Source organism: Letharia columbiana (assembly GCF_014066305.1).
Source record: "Letharia columbiana isolate WasteWater2 chromosome Unknown Sc0000002_s0, whole genome shotgun sequence".
Lineage (NCBI taxonomy): Eukaryota > Fungi > Ascomycota > Lecanoromycetes > Lecanorales > Parmeliaceae > Letharia > Letharia columbiana.
The window spans coordinates 964,637-980,210 of record NW_023501038.1 but is presented as its reverse complement, the minus strand read 5'-3'; the positions used below and the strand labels follow the sequence as shown (position 1 = coordinate 980,210).

The 15,574-nt window shown below is 38.5% G+C and overlaps 3 protein-coding genes across 3 annotated transcripts; 1 reads left to right on the top strand and 2 right to left on the bottom strand.

The window, feature by feature from the left end:
• Window positions 1-6,947: 6,947 nt before the first annotated feature.
• HO173_001282 (uncharacterized protein) lies at window positions 6,948-8,563 on the bottom strand (the record flags this gene model as incomplete). Its single annotated transcript, XM_037303223.1, has 4 exons — window positions 6,948-7,460; window positions 7,511-7,875; window positions 7,934-8,205; window positions 8,259-8,563. 4 exons carry the CDS (start codon window positions 8,561-8,563, stop codon window positions 6,948-6,950), a joined length of 1,455 nt encoding a protein of 484 aa, XP_037169870.1.
• Window positions 8,564-9,084: 521 nt separating this feature from the next.
• HO173_001281 (uncharacterized protein) lies at window positions 9,085-10,290 on the top strand (the record flags this gene model as incomplete). Its single annotated transcript, XM_037303222.1, has 4 exons — window positions 9,085-9,416; window positions 9,468-9,675; window positions 9,762-9,961; window positions 10,026-10,290. The coding sequence occupies 4 exons, from the start codon at window positions 9,085-9,087 to the stop codon at window positions 10,288-10,290; spliced, it is 1,005 nt and encodes a 334-aa protein (XP_037169869.1).
• An 876-nt stretch (window positions 10,291-11,166) lies between these two features.
• Window positions 11,167-13,148, bottom strand: HO173_001280 (uncharacterized protein; the record flags this gene model as incomplete). The annotated part of the gene is made up of 4 exons (XM_037303221.1): window positions 11,167-11,343; window positions 11,458-12,118; window positions 12,167-13,022; window positions 13,085-13,148. 4 exons carry the CDS (start codon window positions 13,146-13,148, stop codon window positions 11,167-11,169), a joined length of 1,758 nt encoding a protein of 585 aa, XP_037169868.1.
• Between the last annotated feature and the right edge of the window lie 2,426 nt (window positions 13,149-15,574).

The window sequence follows — 15,574 nt, the reverse complement described above, 5'->3', positions numbered from 1 at the left end:
ATATTATAGTAATAGTAAATAAATTAAATAATAATATTAATATTAATAATATAAGCGATATATATAATTAAAAGAAAAGTTTATAAATAATTAAAAAAAGCTAAAATCTATAAATAGTATATTATTAATAATAAAAAATTTATAATAATAAATTTTTAGAAGATAATAATTAATTAATAGACTTTAAAGTAACTCGCTATATAATATTAAATAAAAAATTATTTATTAATTTATAATTTTATTTAAAAGAAATAGAATTTAATAATTAAGACGAATTAATAATAATAAATAAAAAATTATTTAAATTTATATAAACAATTATATATAAATTATAATAAATATTTTATATATTTTATATATTTTAAAAATAGATAATAATCTACTATCTATTATAATACTAATTTAAAAAAAATTTAAAATATAATTTAAAAATCTATATATTAGAATTATTAATATATTTATAAATAAAATAATAATAAAAAATTATATAAAAAATAATTTATATTAATTAATTAAATTAATATTCAATAGAGTATTTATTTTTAAAGAATTAAGATCTTCTAATAAAAGTATATTTATATTTATAAAATAAGAATAAGTTAATTATTTTTAACTAATATATTAATAATTAAATTATATTAAAATATATTATTTAAAAAATTTATATCTTTATATAAGAGATATAAAAAGAATAAAATTATTAGAAGAATTTTAATATAATATATATAGTTTTATAAAAATAATTTAATAAATTAATAAGAATCTTAGATTAAAGAAAATAGTATAAAAAGCTTAAATATATATTAACTTCTAGAAATTATATTTTATAGCTAATATTATAGAGGATAGTAAGTAATTTATATCTCTTATTAATAAGATTATTAATTAATTAAATCTTAAATTTATTATATTAAAAAAATTAATTTATTTTTTATTTTTAAAAATATAATTATAATTAATAAAATAATTAAAATAAAAGAAATAATATTAATTAGAATTAATAATATAAAAAAGTATAAATTAATTAAGAATATATTTAAAAAATAAGATATTATTATAAAATTTATAAAATTTATATTTTATATTAAAATGATATTATAAAATAATTTAATAGAATATTAATTAAATTTATAAGATCTATATTTAATTAATTAAACTTATTTATAAACTTCTAATTAAAAATTATAATTTATATAAATTATTTAAAAAATAAAAATATTATATAATAGTAGAGAGAGTAAATTATTCTATAAATTATAATTTAATAAAAAATTAAATTATTTATATTTAATTTATTTATTAAAAAAAAATAAGAAAGTAAATTATATATTATAATTTATTAAGATATATATATTAATTATTAGTTATCTACTTAATATTAAATTTATATTTAAATTTTTAAAATAATTAATTTTATTAATTTATAAATATTTATTTTTATAAAAATTATAAAAGAGTTTAATTAATAACTTTAACTTTATTTTTAATAATCTATAATTTTATATAAATAAATTTTATTTTTATTTATTAAAATAATAATAATTTTAATAACGCCTTTATTTAGAATAGTATTAAAATTCTATCTAATAATAATAATAATAAAAAGAATTATAAAAGGCTTATATCGAATATTATATCGTTATTATAAATTAAAAAAATTAAAAATATATAGAATTTTTAAATAAAAAAGAAGTTTTTATTAACTTTTTAAAGAATATAAATAATAATAAAAATTTAGAATTAAATAATTTAAATATATATTAAATTAAATAAGAATTTTCGCTAAATCTATTAAGGAATCATTATGGTTTAACTCATATATATGTGTGGTATAAAAGATATTGATTATCTATGTGGTCTGCAGGCAGATATATGCGGTGCCAAGCCTACGCTAGTGGCCCTATGAGTATCCCTAAGGCATCTCATAACAATTGCCCACAAAAAACAGAGAAATGCCATGTCCTCATGGCAAGAAGCATGCATACATGTGTGCTTTTCGAAAAACCGGAAAGGAATAGAGACACCAGGCTAATTAGTGGTGTACATCCCACGAAATCTCCTGCTAGAAATGAAAACTTTTGAATAAAGAACAAGACATCGGACGGTTTCAAATCGACCAAATAAGCATCGTCTGATGTTCCTCAATGGTAGTGGGTACAGCCTTCATAAGTGCACCGGTGATCCTCCCCTGTAAAAGCCCAATGAACCATAGCCTCGTTCCCACCCTCGTCATGGGTGTTGCCATAGCGACGTGGTGTATGCCCTGCGGGATGGTATGTAGGGGCCACATGGTAGCTGTCGGCCGGTGCATCGTACACGTAGTCCTCCTCTTCTTCACCCCAGTAGACCTGCGGACGTGTTGGCTGCGGCTGCAGTTACGGCTATAACTGGCGATATAGAGGTCTCGGTGGCTGCTACTAATAGGACTGCTGAGGCCTTGATTGATAGACTTAATGAGGTCTATTTGGATCTAATAAGCGAGGTTTGCCGAATATTGAATAGACTTGATACCATGCAGCCTAACATAACTGAACTTGCTTAATAAATAATGTCAAGTCGCTTGGTGGATTCAAATCTCGCTGTAAGCCTGCCTCAATGTAATGGAAGGCTGTCATAAGACCATCTTGCTGGGGCCATTTGAGGCCTTTAGTGACACAAATAACCTCCTGAATATACGCCGTTGCATCCCTCTTATTAGCCATATCCTTTCTGATATAGTAGCACGTATCTGACTCTAACTCTGTTATCAACTCCTCATATAATAATCCGAATCGTTCGATTAGTGCTTAATATCAGGGATCAATCGATATACTCTTATTAAGTAGCAGCTTGATATAATCTTAAAGCTCGTGGTAATACCAGTTAAATGCGGTGTCTTGAAGTACTATGACGAGGTTCATCTGGATCAATTTAAGGCCCTCGGGCTTATTGATAGCGATGCTAATCAGGCGATCAATGAAGGTAGACACTTTCTTAACGTCTCCGTTGAAGTAACCCACTTCCTTAGATCTCCATCGCTTTTCTTCTTGCGGAACTGGCTAAACTAGCTAAGTGACTACTAAGCTAGCGAGATAAATAGTATTGACTGAGCAGGTGGAATTATAGGTGAAGAACGCCTAGATCTAGCCTCCAATACGTCTATTCGATTGCTGAATTCCAGCCTCATAGATCTTATCTCATTCATTATTCGTGTAAGCATATCATTATCAGAGGTAGGTGGAGCGGTATCTGATTAACTAGCTAGCTGTTCCTACTGCGACTGTCCTCTGGTATTTACAGACATTATAATATCGATAGGTCTATTAAAAGAATCGATTGAACGGGGTGTCAAAAAGTACTCGATAACGCGAGTATATTGGAGGTCCGGCTTAAAGCGTCACACTATTAAGTGTTGATATAGGCTTTACGTAAACGTCTGATATGACGCCTAGATATCCTATAAAGTAGAGCCAGATGTTGCTATCAATTATTAAGGAATCATTATAATTTAACTCATATATATGTGTGTGAAAAGATGTTAATTATCTATGTGATCTGCAGGCAGATATGTGCGGTGCCAAGCCTACGCTAGTGGCCCTATGAGTATCCCTAAGACATCTCATAATAAAATCTTTATAAAGTTAAAAAAAACTTTTAATATTTTAAATAATAAAAAATAATAAATTAAAGAATAGTATCTAAGATTACTATTTAATAATTTATTATATTTATATTTATTTCTAATTCTCTTAATTATATTAAGCGATATTTTATATTTTAGATTATTATCTTTATATAATAGTCTTATACTAAAAAGCTAGATTATAATCCTTATAAATTCTATAATAATTTTAATATAAAAAATTAAATTAAATTTATAAATATTATAATTAAAGCTTTATCTATTAAAAATTATTTATAAATTAAATATTTATAAATAAAAATAAATTATTATTAAAAAAATTATCGCTTTAATTATTAAAAAATTTAAAAATTTATTATTTTATTAATTAATAGATATCTAATTATATATAAATAGATTTTTAAGATTAAATATAATAGCGATAAGATTATTAATAAAATTAAAATTAAATTTATTATTAAAAAATTTATATAAATAAAAAATATTAATTTTTATAAGACTTTTATCTTTATTTTATACTTTAATTTTTTATATTTATTTTTATTAGATATGTTATAATAGATTTTTTAATAAAATAAATAAATATTAATAATATTTATCTTAATAGTAATCTTTATAAAAAAATCTATATAATTTTATTATTAAATTATTTATTAATAATTAATATTAAAGATAAAATATTACTTTTTTAAAAAGAATTATATAATCTTAAATAATTAGCTTATATTTAAAATAAGAAACTTAAATATATTATTAAAAAAATAGAATTTATAATTATTATAATTAATAGCTATATCTTTATTTAAATATTATTAAAAAAAAATTATTATAAATATTTTATATAAATAATATTTTTATTAGAATTAAGTTATAAAGTATTATAAATTATATTAAATATTAAATTTATAAAAAATTTAAATTTTTAAAATAGACTTAATTAATTATATTTTTAATATTTAAATTTATTATAATTAAAAATCTTATATTTTAATTATTAAATAAGTATAATATATTAAAAAGATATTTAAAGAATATTTAATAGACTAGACAATTTCTATTTATACTCTTATTAATAAATATAAATTAATTTAATTAGATTAATTAAAGAGAAATATATAAATTAATTTAATCTTTATTATAAAAAGCTTAATTAAATTAATTATAATTTAATTATTTATTATATAAATATAGTAAATCGAGTATTTAAATATATATAAGATATTATATCTCTAGAACTACGCTATTAAGAGATAAGAATATTTAAAAAATTTATAAATTTAATATATAATAATAATTAAAAGAATTATAAATCTATTTATAAATTCGTTTTATTATATAAATAAATAGTATATATATAATATAGTCGAAAATAATAAGAGATAATTATATTTATAATAAAAGCTAAATATATAATCTTAATAAAAAAGATAAAATTATTATATAGACTATATAATAATTATAAAAAATTTATTTTTAAATATTAAATAAAGATTTTATGATATTATTTAATAATAATAAAAAGACTATTAATTCCATAAAGAATTTTAAATATTATTAAAAAATTAAATATATCGATATCTAATATTATTATATTTATTAATTAATTAAAAATAAGATAATTATAATAAATTATATATTTATAATCTAAATAATAATAAATATTTTTATTAAATTATTTAATAAGAAGCTATTTAAATAATATAGAAAATTATTAAAAATATATAATTATTTAATTAATTAAAAGATCGCTATTGAAAAATTTAATATTATATAAAATCTAAATCTACTTTTTTAAAATAATCTTATTATATATAAGAATTATTATATATTTTAAAAGAATAAATTAAAAAACTATATTAAAAGTTTATATTATTTCTTTACTTTCTCATTTTCTTTATAAAGATTTTTTAAAAAGTAATATTAATTATTTATTTTATTATCTCTATCTTTTTAATAGTTAAATAAAAAAAATTTAATAATTTATAACTATTAATTATAATATAGCTAAGAATTATAATTATATAATTATAAATAAATATAATTATAAATAATATAATTATTAATAATAATTATTATAAATAATATAATTGTTAAGAATAGCTATATAATTATAGATAATAATTATATATTTATAATTATAATATTTTAGAATAATTAATTTATTTAATATATATATAAAACTAATATATTTAAAAACTTAAAATATAATTTTTAAAGTAAATTAAAAAAATAAATCTCTAATAATTTAATAAGTAACTTTTTATATTTATATTAAGTTTATATCTACTATATAAAGTTCTTTTCTTATATTCTATCTATCTATATATACGATTTATTTATATAATATTTATATATAATCTTTTATCTTTATTTATATTATATATAGTCTATTACATTATCAACATAATGGGCGTACTGGCTCTGAATTGGTTTCTGAGCCAATCATAGCAAATATAAGGTACGCTCGGGTAGTGGTACGTAAGGTACATAAAACCCTTGAGATACTGCCAAGCTTTTTGCCAAGCCGAATACTTGAAAACAGCACTGCGCATGGAGAAGCACCAACGCTTTTGCGAATTCGACATCAAACAGAAGCGACTTGGACCCTTTTTCTCACCGGGGTGACCCCTGCGATACCCACCGCGAGTATAATGTGGGGGTCCCATCCGAGAGGGTTGCAGGGGACTGATGCAGGGACTAAGGGAGACATCAGAAGGGAGTTTGTATTTGACGCTAATCATCCGAAATGACAGCTAAGTATGATACGGTAATGGAGCTACGACTTACAGGTACGTCTCAGTGGAGGATGGAGATACAATCACTAAGGAATAAAAGCCCCCGCCCCATACGGGATTTACAGCAACAGATTGAAATTTGCCGTTTCGCTGCTCGAACTTACAGGTAAATTAGGCGAAATTGAATAGGTGGTCTGACCAATGCTGACAAAGGGTGCCCAAGAGATAGGTCGTCTTATGCATCCGCACTCTAGGATGCTTTAGGGCTCGGGCGCAATCTCACCCAATGTTCTCTCTACACTACATTATCCTCAGCTGATGTTACGACGTACGACGACATCATCCATTCGTCAATGGAGATCTGAGCCTTTAGTTGCCTTGTATCCGCGGGATAACATCGCATCAGAAACATGCTTAGCGGTGGCGGACAACATATGTAAACATTTGGGCGCGGCGGAAGGACTCCTGGAACACTCCCACTCCACTATTCATCACCCACGTTCAAAAGCCTATCTACTCATGCTAATCTCAATTGACATCCTAACAACCAGTTCATCGATTCGTTAAGCATACAAGTGGCAAGGCATCATCTACTGACCGACCAGCAGTGCCCTCCCGCCCATCAACCATAGAGCTGAGGACAAAGCAACAAACAATCCCAACATCGGCACTTGTGCCTGCTTGACCAGACTCCATACCCTCTCCCCGGATGTTATCTTCTCAGGCTGCGCTTCATCATCCCACAGGATCTTCTTCTCCTTATACTCTCCAATCGGTACAAAGTCCAACTTCACCCCACCTTTAATGATCTCGGCAAGATCGTGACCCAGTTTCTTCTCGCTCTGGAAGGGAACAACCCAAAGAGCCATCATTTTCATCCAAAACCCATCCCATGCCTGCACGCGGGTGATCAAGTTGGCGAACTTCATAATCTTCCGTGTCCGTGGGATCTGCTTTTCTTGGTATTCCTGGCAAAGAGCGTCAAGACGATCCTTAGATGGCTTGACCTCTGGACGAGCTTGCATCTCCCGATTGAGCAGATTCGTGAGAAGTGCAATGCTTTCCATGCCAGTATTCCCTCCGAGTGCGATGTTGGGGGTGATCTATTCACCACATTAGCCACGTCCCGGCATTGAATCCCCAAATCTAATACCTTATGAGCAGCATCACCCACGAGAACGCTTCTGCCGAAATGCCAATGGTCCAGGACTCCTTCCTCTATATCCACCAACACGCTTCTCCAACGGTTTTTCCACAGCTCGCCAAACACTTTTGTCCCTGAGATTGGGTGTTCGGCCATGCTGGCAGCCGCCGCTTCAGCGTCCTTTTCCGTGTATCTGGGCCTCTTGTATGTAGAGTATGGCTTGTCAACTCTCATGAAGACAAACCAGTAAGTCTTGTCTGGCTGCGCAGATATCAAGAAGGAGTAACGGTCATTGTGGACAGCGCCAACCTCATGACCCAGGTCAGGCTCCCCAGGCCCCATGCCGAGTAGACAGTTCCACGTCGTGGTCATAGCTTAGCCTTTCATCAGCAGCCGCAGTATTCGATGGAGATTCTCGAAAGATGGGCTTACTCTTTTTCTCACTGGCCGTGATAAGACCAGGCTCGAGCTTGGCTGCGTTCTCCCACATCGTCTGACGTACCTTGCTGTGTACTCCGTCGCACCCGATAACAAGATCACCGCGCTCACTCGTCCCGTCATCGCAGAAGACCTCGACTCCCTCTTCATCTTCTTGAACACTTTTGACGCTCTTGTTCATAAGAATCCTAGATTTATCCGGAAGGCCATCATAAAGGACTTCTAGAAAGATTCGGCGTTCCATGAGTAAGAACTCATAACCATGGCTAAATGCACACCGTCAACCAATAGCCTGATAAGGATGCATAAGATTTCTTACTTCTCGCGGACAACTTTCCACAAATCGTTATCGGCAACTATCTTCCCATCCGGCATTCGATTCACATATCGTTTGTATGGCGCCGTAGTAGCTTCTGCGGCTTCCAAGCAGCCGAACTGTTCTAAAAGCCTAGAACCGTGAGGGTAGATGGCGATGCTTGTACCTAGATTGGGAGCAGCATCACTGCCCTTCTCCAGCACGACGTGATCGATTCCCGCTTTCTGGAAGCCGTGAGATGCTGCTAAGCCAGTAACCCCAGCGCCGACCACCACGACTCTGAAAGGCTTCTTTGCTGGTTCACTCATTTTGGCGAGTGGAGGTAAGTCATATGCTTTGTAAAGTTCAGCTGAAGGCCTCCACAGCACATTGAACGACTTTTAGTGATGATGGGGTTCAATACTAATCCACAAATGTGGTAAATAAATCTGGAGACGGCATGAGACTAGCGCGAAATATCAAGGTCATACTACAAGGGCCGGCAAGATACGCTGCGGATCGAACCAGTTCAACTAGGTCTCCCCGAAGCCGGACAATCCTGTCGGGTAAACCTGGGGGCAGCCGGTCCGCTATATTGTATCTAATGCAATGCAGGGCAATCGGACCGTAGACGTGCTAGGGTACTATAGTGCCGGCCCGAGAAGGCGATCGTTTCTCAAGGATCTACATTGTTGCTCTACTCATCCATCAACCATAGCAAAGCTGTTCGTTCTACCCTTTTCACCTGTCTCAAGCTGCCCACCATGGTAAGTCATCAAGAATAAATGCCTCTGTGCGCGGTGCAGTTCTTACTTCTCAACGACCTGCTCCACCGTATCCTGCATTAATCATGGCATCCGATACAGTCTACTTCAACGCCCACAGCTCGACCACCTTACCCTCGGGCAGGACATACAGTCACGTTCATATAGTACCAACCGGCAACAAGCCCTACATTCTCTTTCTCCATGGCTTCCCCGGCACCAGCTACCTCTGGCGACATCAGATCGCTCACTTCTCCGCACGCGGTTACGGCATTGTGGTGCCTGACCTTCTAGGGTACCGCGGCTCCGACAAGCCCGCAGAGCTGGAAGCCTACAGACTCAAGAAGATGGCGGAAGATGTGATTTCTCTCCTCGAAACGCTTGGAGTTGGCAGTTGCTTTGCAGTTGCGCACGACTGGTAATTGTACTCCTCCATGTTCAACCCAAACCAAGTACTCACGTGTATCAGGGGCTCCTTCCTCCTCTCTCGCATCGCGAACTACTACCCTGATCGGTTCCTCGCGTTCACCTGGCTAGCGATAGCCTACTCACCGCCTGGCGGTCGATTCTCCGTCGACGAGATCAACGCCGACAGCGAAGAAAAACTCGGCTATCCATTCTTCGGCTACTGGGAATTCTTCAACGACCCCAAGACGGTGGACCTCGTGGACCGCAACGTAAGTCCCCACCATTTCTCTCATCCGGGGCCTCCGAAACCCACTTCCCACGGAGTCCTAAAACCTCCTTTCCAACGCCGTTCCAGGTCGAATCCTTCCTGACCCTCCAATTCGCCTCGGACCCCGAGCAAGTCAAAACCTCCTTCTGCCCCTACGGCGCCGCGCGCGCCTGGGTCACGGCCGGCAAAACCAGCCCCCTGCCTCCCTTCATCACCCCCGCCGAATTCAAAACCCATTCCAGCTTCTTCTCCCCCAGCCACGGGGGTTCCTTCGGCCCTCCGCTCAAGTACGTCCCCCCACCCCCCCCTTCCCACCTTCACCACCCATCACTGACCCAACCCCACCCCAAGCTGGTACAAAGCCATGCTCGCCAACATCAACCTCGCCGACGACGCCGCCATCCCCCTGCGAAACCGCCACGTCACGAAACCGGCCCTGTTCATCGGGTGCGCGCACGATTATGTCGCGGTGCCGCGGCTGCAGGAGGCGGGCATGAGGCCCTGGGCGGCGGATCTGCGCGTCAAGGTGCTCGATTCGGCGCACTGGGTGCAGTTGCAGAGGCGGGAGGAGGTCAACCGGGCGTTGCGGAAGTTCTTCGACGAGGTGGAGGGGTGAAGGGGGGGTTGGAGGTGGGGAGAGAGAGAGAGAGAGATGTGGTGATAACCAAGATGTGACGCTAGGTTGTAGATTATACGATAGATTCATTCCTTCATCCATAGGCTGAGTAGTCCATGGATCATCACTGCGATGACACTGGTACCATCCATCCTTTTTCGAAGAAAAAACAACAGAACACGGCCACATTTCCCACAGTCTCGCACGCACTGTCGCATCAGGTACCTAGGCCGGGGCGGGCCACCGCATCAGCGAAAAAGAATCCAGATCTTCCTCCGTGGTGCAGGGACTAGACCCGTAAAAATTGGGACAGAGAGCGAAAAGAAGGGAAGGGGAAGGGAAAGGGAAGGGAAGGGAAGGGCCGACGTCACGTGATGAAGAATGGGCGAATGACATTCCCAGAACCCCAAACGATCGATGGGATCCTTACAAAATTCATTATGGGCGAATTGAATTCCCAAAATCATAAACCCACACGATGGGATTCTGACAGATTCACAACCGCGTCTTATAGTTTCGTACCCCTCACCAAAAAAAATGGGAAATGGGGTGGGATTTTGTAAGTTGTCAGTCCTTGGGGTATGAATTTTGTAAGACGGGGGATGAAGTTGTGAGAATTTCATAGTTTGGGGTATGGTTTTGTAAATTGAATCCCATGGTTTGGGGTATGGTTTTGTGATTTGCCCGACGAAGAATCGATAGCGCGAGACACAACCTACCAATGCCGGCAAAGCTGGTTGATCAAATGGATAACTATCCACTCTCCCGCCCATAATAGTTCTGCATACAGGGAAACTTTCTCCCCCGACCCCCAACCCCCACCCCCAACATTCCCCCTTGCCCCGCCCCACCACCCCACCCGTCAACGAGCAACCCTCACCCCGATCCAACCGACGACCCGTCATCGAGCGACTTCCTCGGCGGCCGCTTGGCGAGATACTCATCGACGAAGCCGCGGAAATCCTCCGGGCGATACGGCGAGAAGAGCTCCGAGAGGAAATTCCCCTTGCGGCGCGGATTGATGCCCGCGTCCTCGCAGAGGCCGTCCAGATACTGCGGCGACCACGGGTCAGAAACAAGTCCCACACACACACACACACACAGAAGGAGGATGTATATAGAAGAAGGGGGGAAGGGAGGGAGGGAGGAAAAAAAGCAGCAGCATACCGGCAAGAAATCGAAGATGCAGTACGGGAACTTCTGGCCTTGGCTGATGTACCGCTTCCGGGTCCAAACGTTCCACTCGGCAATCTCCCGCGTCATGGTCGCTTCGTCGGGGAGGTCGAGTTCGCCGAGGAGGTAGAGGATGCTCCAGAAGGACTGGATCTCCGACACCATGGGCGTCTGGATCGTGTGGATCTGGCCGAGGATGACGAGGGAGCGGTCGTCCTTCAGCGCCAGGTTCAGGGGAACGGCGCGCTTGTAGAGCCGCCAGCGGCGCTGGGCGGAGGCGTCGTTGGCCTTTGGGGTTTTGAGCTCGGGGCCTTGGGCCAGGAAGGGCAGTCGTTCGTCGACGGTCTTGGTCGCGGCGACGTCGTGCTTTTCCCACGCGATATCTTCCTTCGATCGGCCTCCGGGGAGGGTGTTTGCGAATGCGGGAAGACCCAACTCGGTTTTCAGCTCGGCGTCGAACATGCCGAAGTGGTCGCCCCATCCGGTGCAGGAGACGATGTAATCGGCATGGAGCACGTCTCCGGATTGTAGAAGCAATGAGTCGCCTTTGACGCTATCGATGTTGTCACGGACGACTTTCAGGTCGCCACCGTGAAGCGTTGGCCAGAAATCTGGAATGGTGACGATGCCAAGTCCGGAATTGCACCAGAAGGCACTGAGCCGGTCAGTTGTCGCTCTGACAAGTGGGATTGCGTGGACGTACCTTTTCTCCTTCACTTCGGGCTTCAGAGCGGCAATATGATCCCCTTTCGCGAAACCGGCGTCCTTCTCACTCATATGGGTAGTATTGTCCCAAAATGCACCAGTGATCCACCGTCCAATCGCAGTCCTTTGGAAGAAGGAGCAGATAGGGCCCGTGCTGTTGATAATCGAAGGGCTCAGGTAAGACATCAGACGAGTTGAACCAACGGCGATGCTGTTGCAGCCAAACATTTCGGTGGGGAGGATGGGCATTGGTCCGGAGCCATCGGGTCGAATGAGCCACGTCACTTTCTTTCCCATCGAGAGGAGCAGGTAGACGGCGTCATAGGCAGACTTGGCAGCTCCAACAACGACAGCGCTTTGAACGTCGTCCGACTTGAGATCTTCGACTGATGCACCGAGATCTCTGGAGTGAGTCAAGGGTATTGAAGCCTCAGACATGTCAAACTCGGGCATGTTGGGGATGGATGTGACGCCGGTAGCTACCATTAGCTTCGCAGTCTCGATGATATTGCCGGAGCCTTTGAGTCGAAGGCGCCATCCACGAGGGCACCGCTCAGCTTTCTCGACCCAGTTATTGAACTGGATCCGGCGAAGAAGATCATGATCCCGAGCATACTTCTCCAAGTAATCCTGAATCATGTATCCAGTCACAAGATCGTTCTTCGTTGCTCCCTCTTTGGGCATTGGAGTATCTGTGTAATTGAACAGGCCATGCTTGACCTGAGCTACCAGATTTGGATAGATGCGATCCTTGCTCCATACTCCGCCGACAGAGTTGGCTGACTCGATGATCGCAATATTGGTATCAGGTTCAAGTCTCAGGTACGTTCGAGCGGCCACAAGGCCATACCAACCTAGCGAAACGCATGAGCATGGGATTATTGAGGCATCCCTCATTCAAGCTGTGAGCACTCACCGGCACCGATTATAGCGACATCGACCACCTTAGGCGGCGCTGACAGCGTCGTTGCGTGGGGCATTGTGAAGGGCGTGAGTGGAGGAAGGATTGACAATAGAGGATTGGATAGAGATTGAGCAGAGTGCTAGGTAGACCTGTCTGAAGAAATTCGAATGCATTTGGAAGAAGTGCTTGTGCCTTGATCCTTTTTAGACCATTCAGTCAGACCAGAACAATTGTCGCTAACCACCAGGAAGCATCACCGACAGACTCTGTGTTCTGAGCAGCATTGGGCCGAGTCCATTTCGATCTTGACCGGACCGAGTAATGTACACTAACTCATCCTTCAGTGATTGATGATTGGTATTTCACTTGCCGTCGAATAGTTGCCAATCGGGTCAATGAATGGATGTAAAATATGAGGTAATCCGGCACTAGGCTTCCCACAAAAACTATGTAAACATTCTATATCGCAACTAGGAGCAAATACATCCAAACCAAAACCTACAAGAACACACGTAAAAACCAAATTCTTAAGCCGTTAATACGGGATCGGGAAAAGATAAAGATATGCGCGAGAAGAATCCAAAATACGGGCAAGACTGGTTGAGAATAGAAAACTAAGGGTCCCGATACCAGAAGGCTTAGAAAATGGCGTGACGCCCTAAAGTACTAAGCTATGTACGATATTTTACGAGACGTAAAAATCCTATTCGCAATCAACCAATGGAACGTCAAGTCAGACATCATGAGATTCCAGTCCACCCGAACCATTCAACGAAACGCCAAAGTATACCAAAAATCCAAATGTACAAGCAACGTCCGGCCAAACAAGTACCGATCCCAATACAGAAAAAGACGACTACGAACACGATCATAAGGAAATACTATAGAGAATTACTGGCAATTTATTGCATAAAGAATGAAAAGCATTAAGACGTTAGATTCACACAACAGGGCCGCACTTTCCGAGACGCTGGTACCGCTGAAAAGCCTGAAAATACGCAACCCATACCTCCAAAACAAGGTACCACAATTCATATATCCGCGGATGTTTCTTAGAACCACAAAGCAAATTGCGATTCTATCAGAGAGCTCGATCGCCCTCGAATTACAGTAGAAAAACCTCGAAGCCACATCGACGTCCTCGAAATAAAAGAGAAGGAATATCAGGAGCGTGTACGGCAAAAAGCTACTATGCCTACGATCCGCCGTAAAACCACTAAAAACAGTATAACAATGGAATACTACACTGCGCATCAACTCCGAATTACTATGACTCGATAAATTGGCTAGGATCATATACGGACGTGGTATTTTACAGAAAGACGGTAATTCAAGTCACGGAATAAAAAAGCAAGGAAGATAAGGAAGCCGACATAAAAAACATAGCCACGCAGCTAAAAACGATTATTGATCGAGACTCTAACCACCCCTCAATCACCTAATCTCAATCCAATAGAGAATATCTGAAATCTCTAAAGAACGAGTACATCAAAGAAAAGACAATCAGTACAAGCTCATACGTGATCTCGGAGGAATAGAAGCGGATCAAACTCAGTGAAATTCAGGCCAGAATTACTAAATACCTGGCGATATCGCATGCTACGTAGGGTAACCAAAAAGCTTATTAAATAAACTATGGTAGAAATGTATATATTCGAGTAGTAGAAATAATTGTGTGGTAGAAAGCCAGTAGTAGCCGGGATTACCTCGGAGGATAATACTTTGACGCCCGAGGAGTAGATCTGTACGGAGCAGCATAAGGTACGTACCTTTACCTGGGGAAGCGGTTGTATGTTGTAAGCTAAGCGAGTGATTGATGGATCGACAGGGCCCCGGCGACACCAGTCCCCAAGCGTCTTTAGCCTCCCCGAAGGACGCGGGTACTAGTACCCGTACTCCGGGGCGGCCTTCCTGGGCTTTTAAGGGCGCGCCTTTAGGCCTGACCTGCCCGAGCCCCAGCAAAAGCCAAATAATTTGGGGCCAAGATGCTCGGAGATGCTGCGTCATGGCGCATGCATCGAATCTCGATGCCAACACTACTCACTTTACACTTGATCAACATCCCAGCCGCTAAGCTATTCGCTGACTGAAGCAACAGCGGACAGGATGGCGGATCCAAGATAGCAGCGGAGTTGAGCGATTCGGGTACCTTTGGCATTAGTACTATCCAGCCGCCATTCTCCTATTCTAGATATCGGGCATCCTTGACCAGCGTATGAGCACTTTCGGTATCAGCCCGAAACCTTCAGCACACTACGCATGTACAGTAACAGTATGAGACGGCCCGCACCATGTTCCCGAGAAAAGAAAAGCCCATGTGTAAACGGTTGGACTGAGAAGGATATCTTGTTGAGACAGGATGACGGCCTTGGTCAACGTCATGGTATGTTTATTGTAGCGCTCCTAAGCTGCATTGAATGAAAAGAAGACGGGCATGCCATTGCGACGCTAGGGGCCCGAAATGGACCATTCGGAGTGGCTGCATTGGGTTGCGCTGCTTCC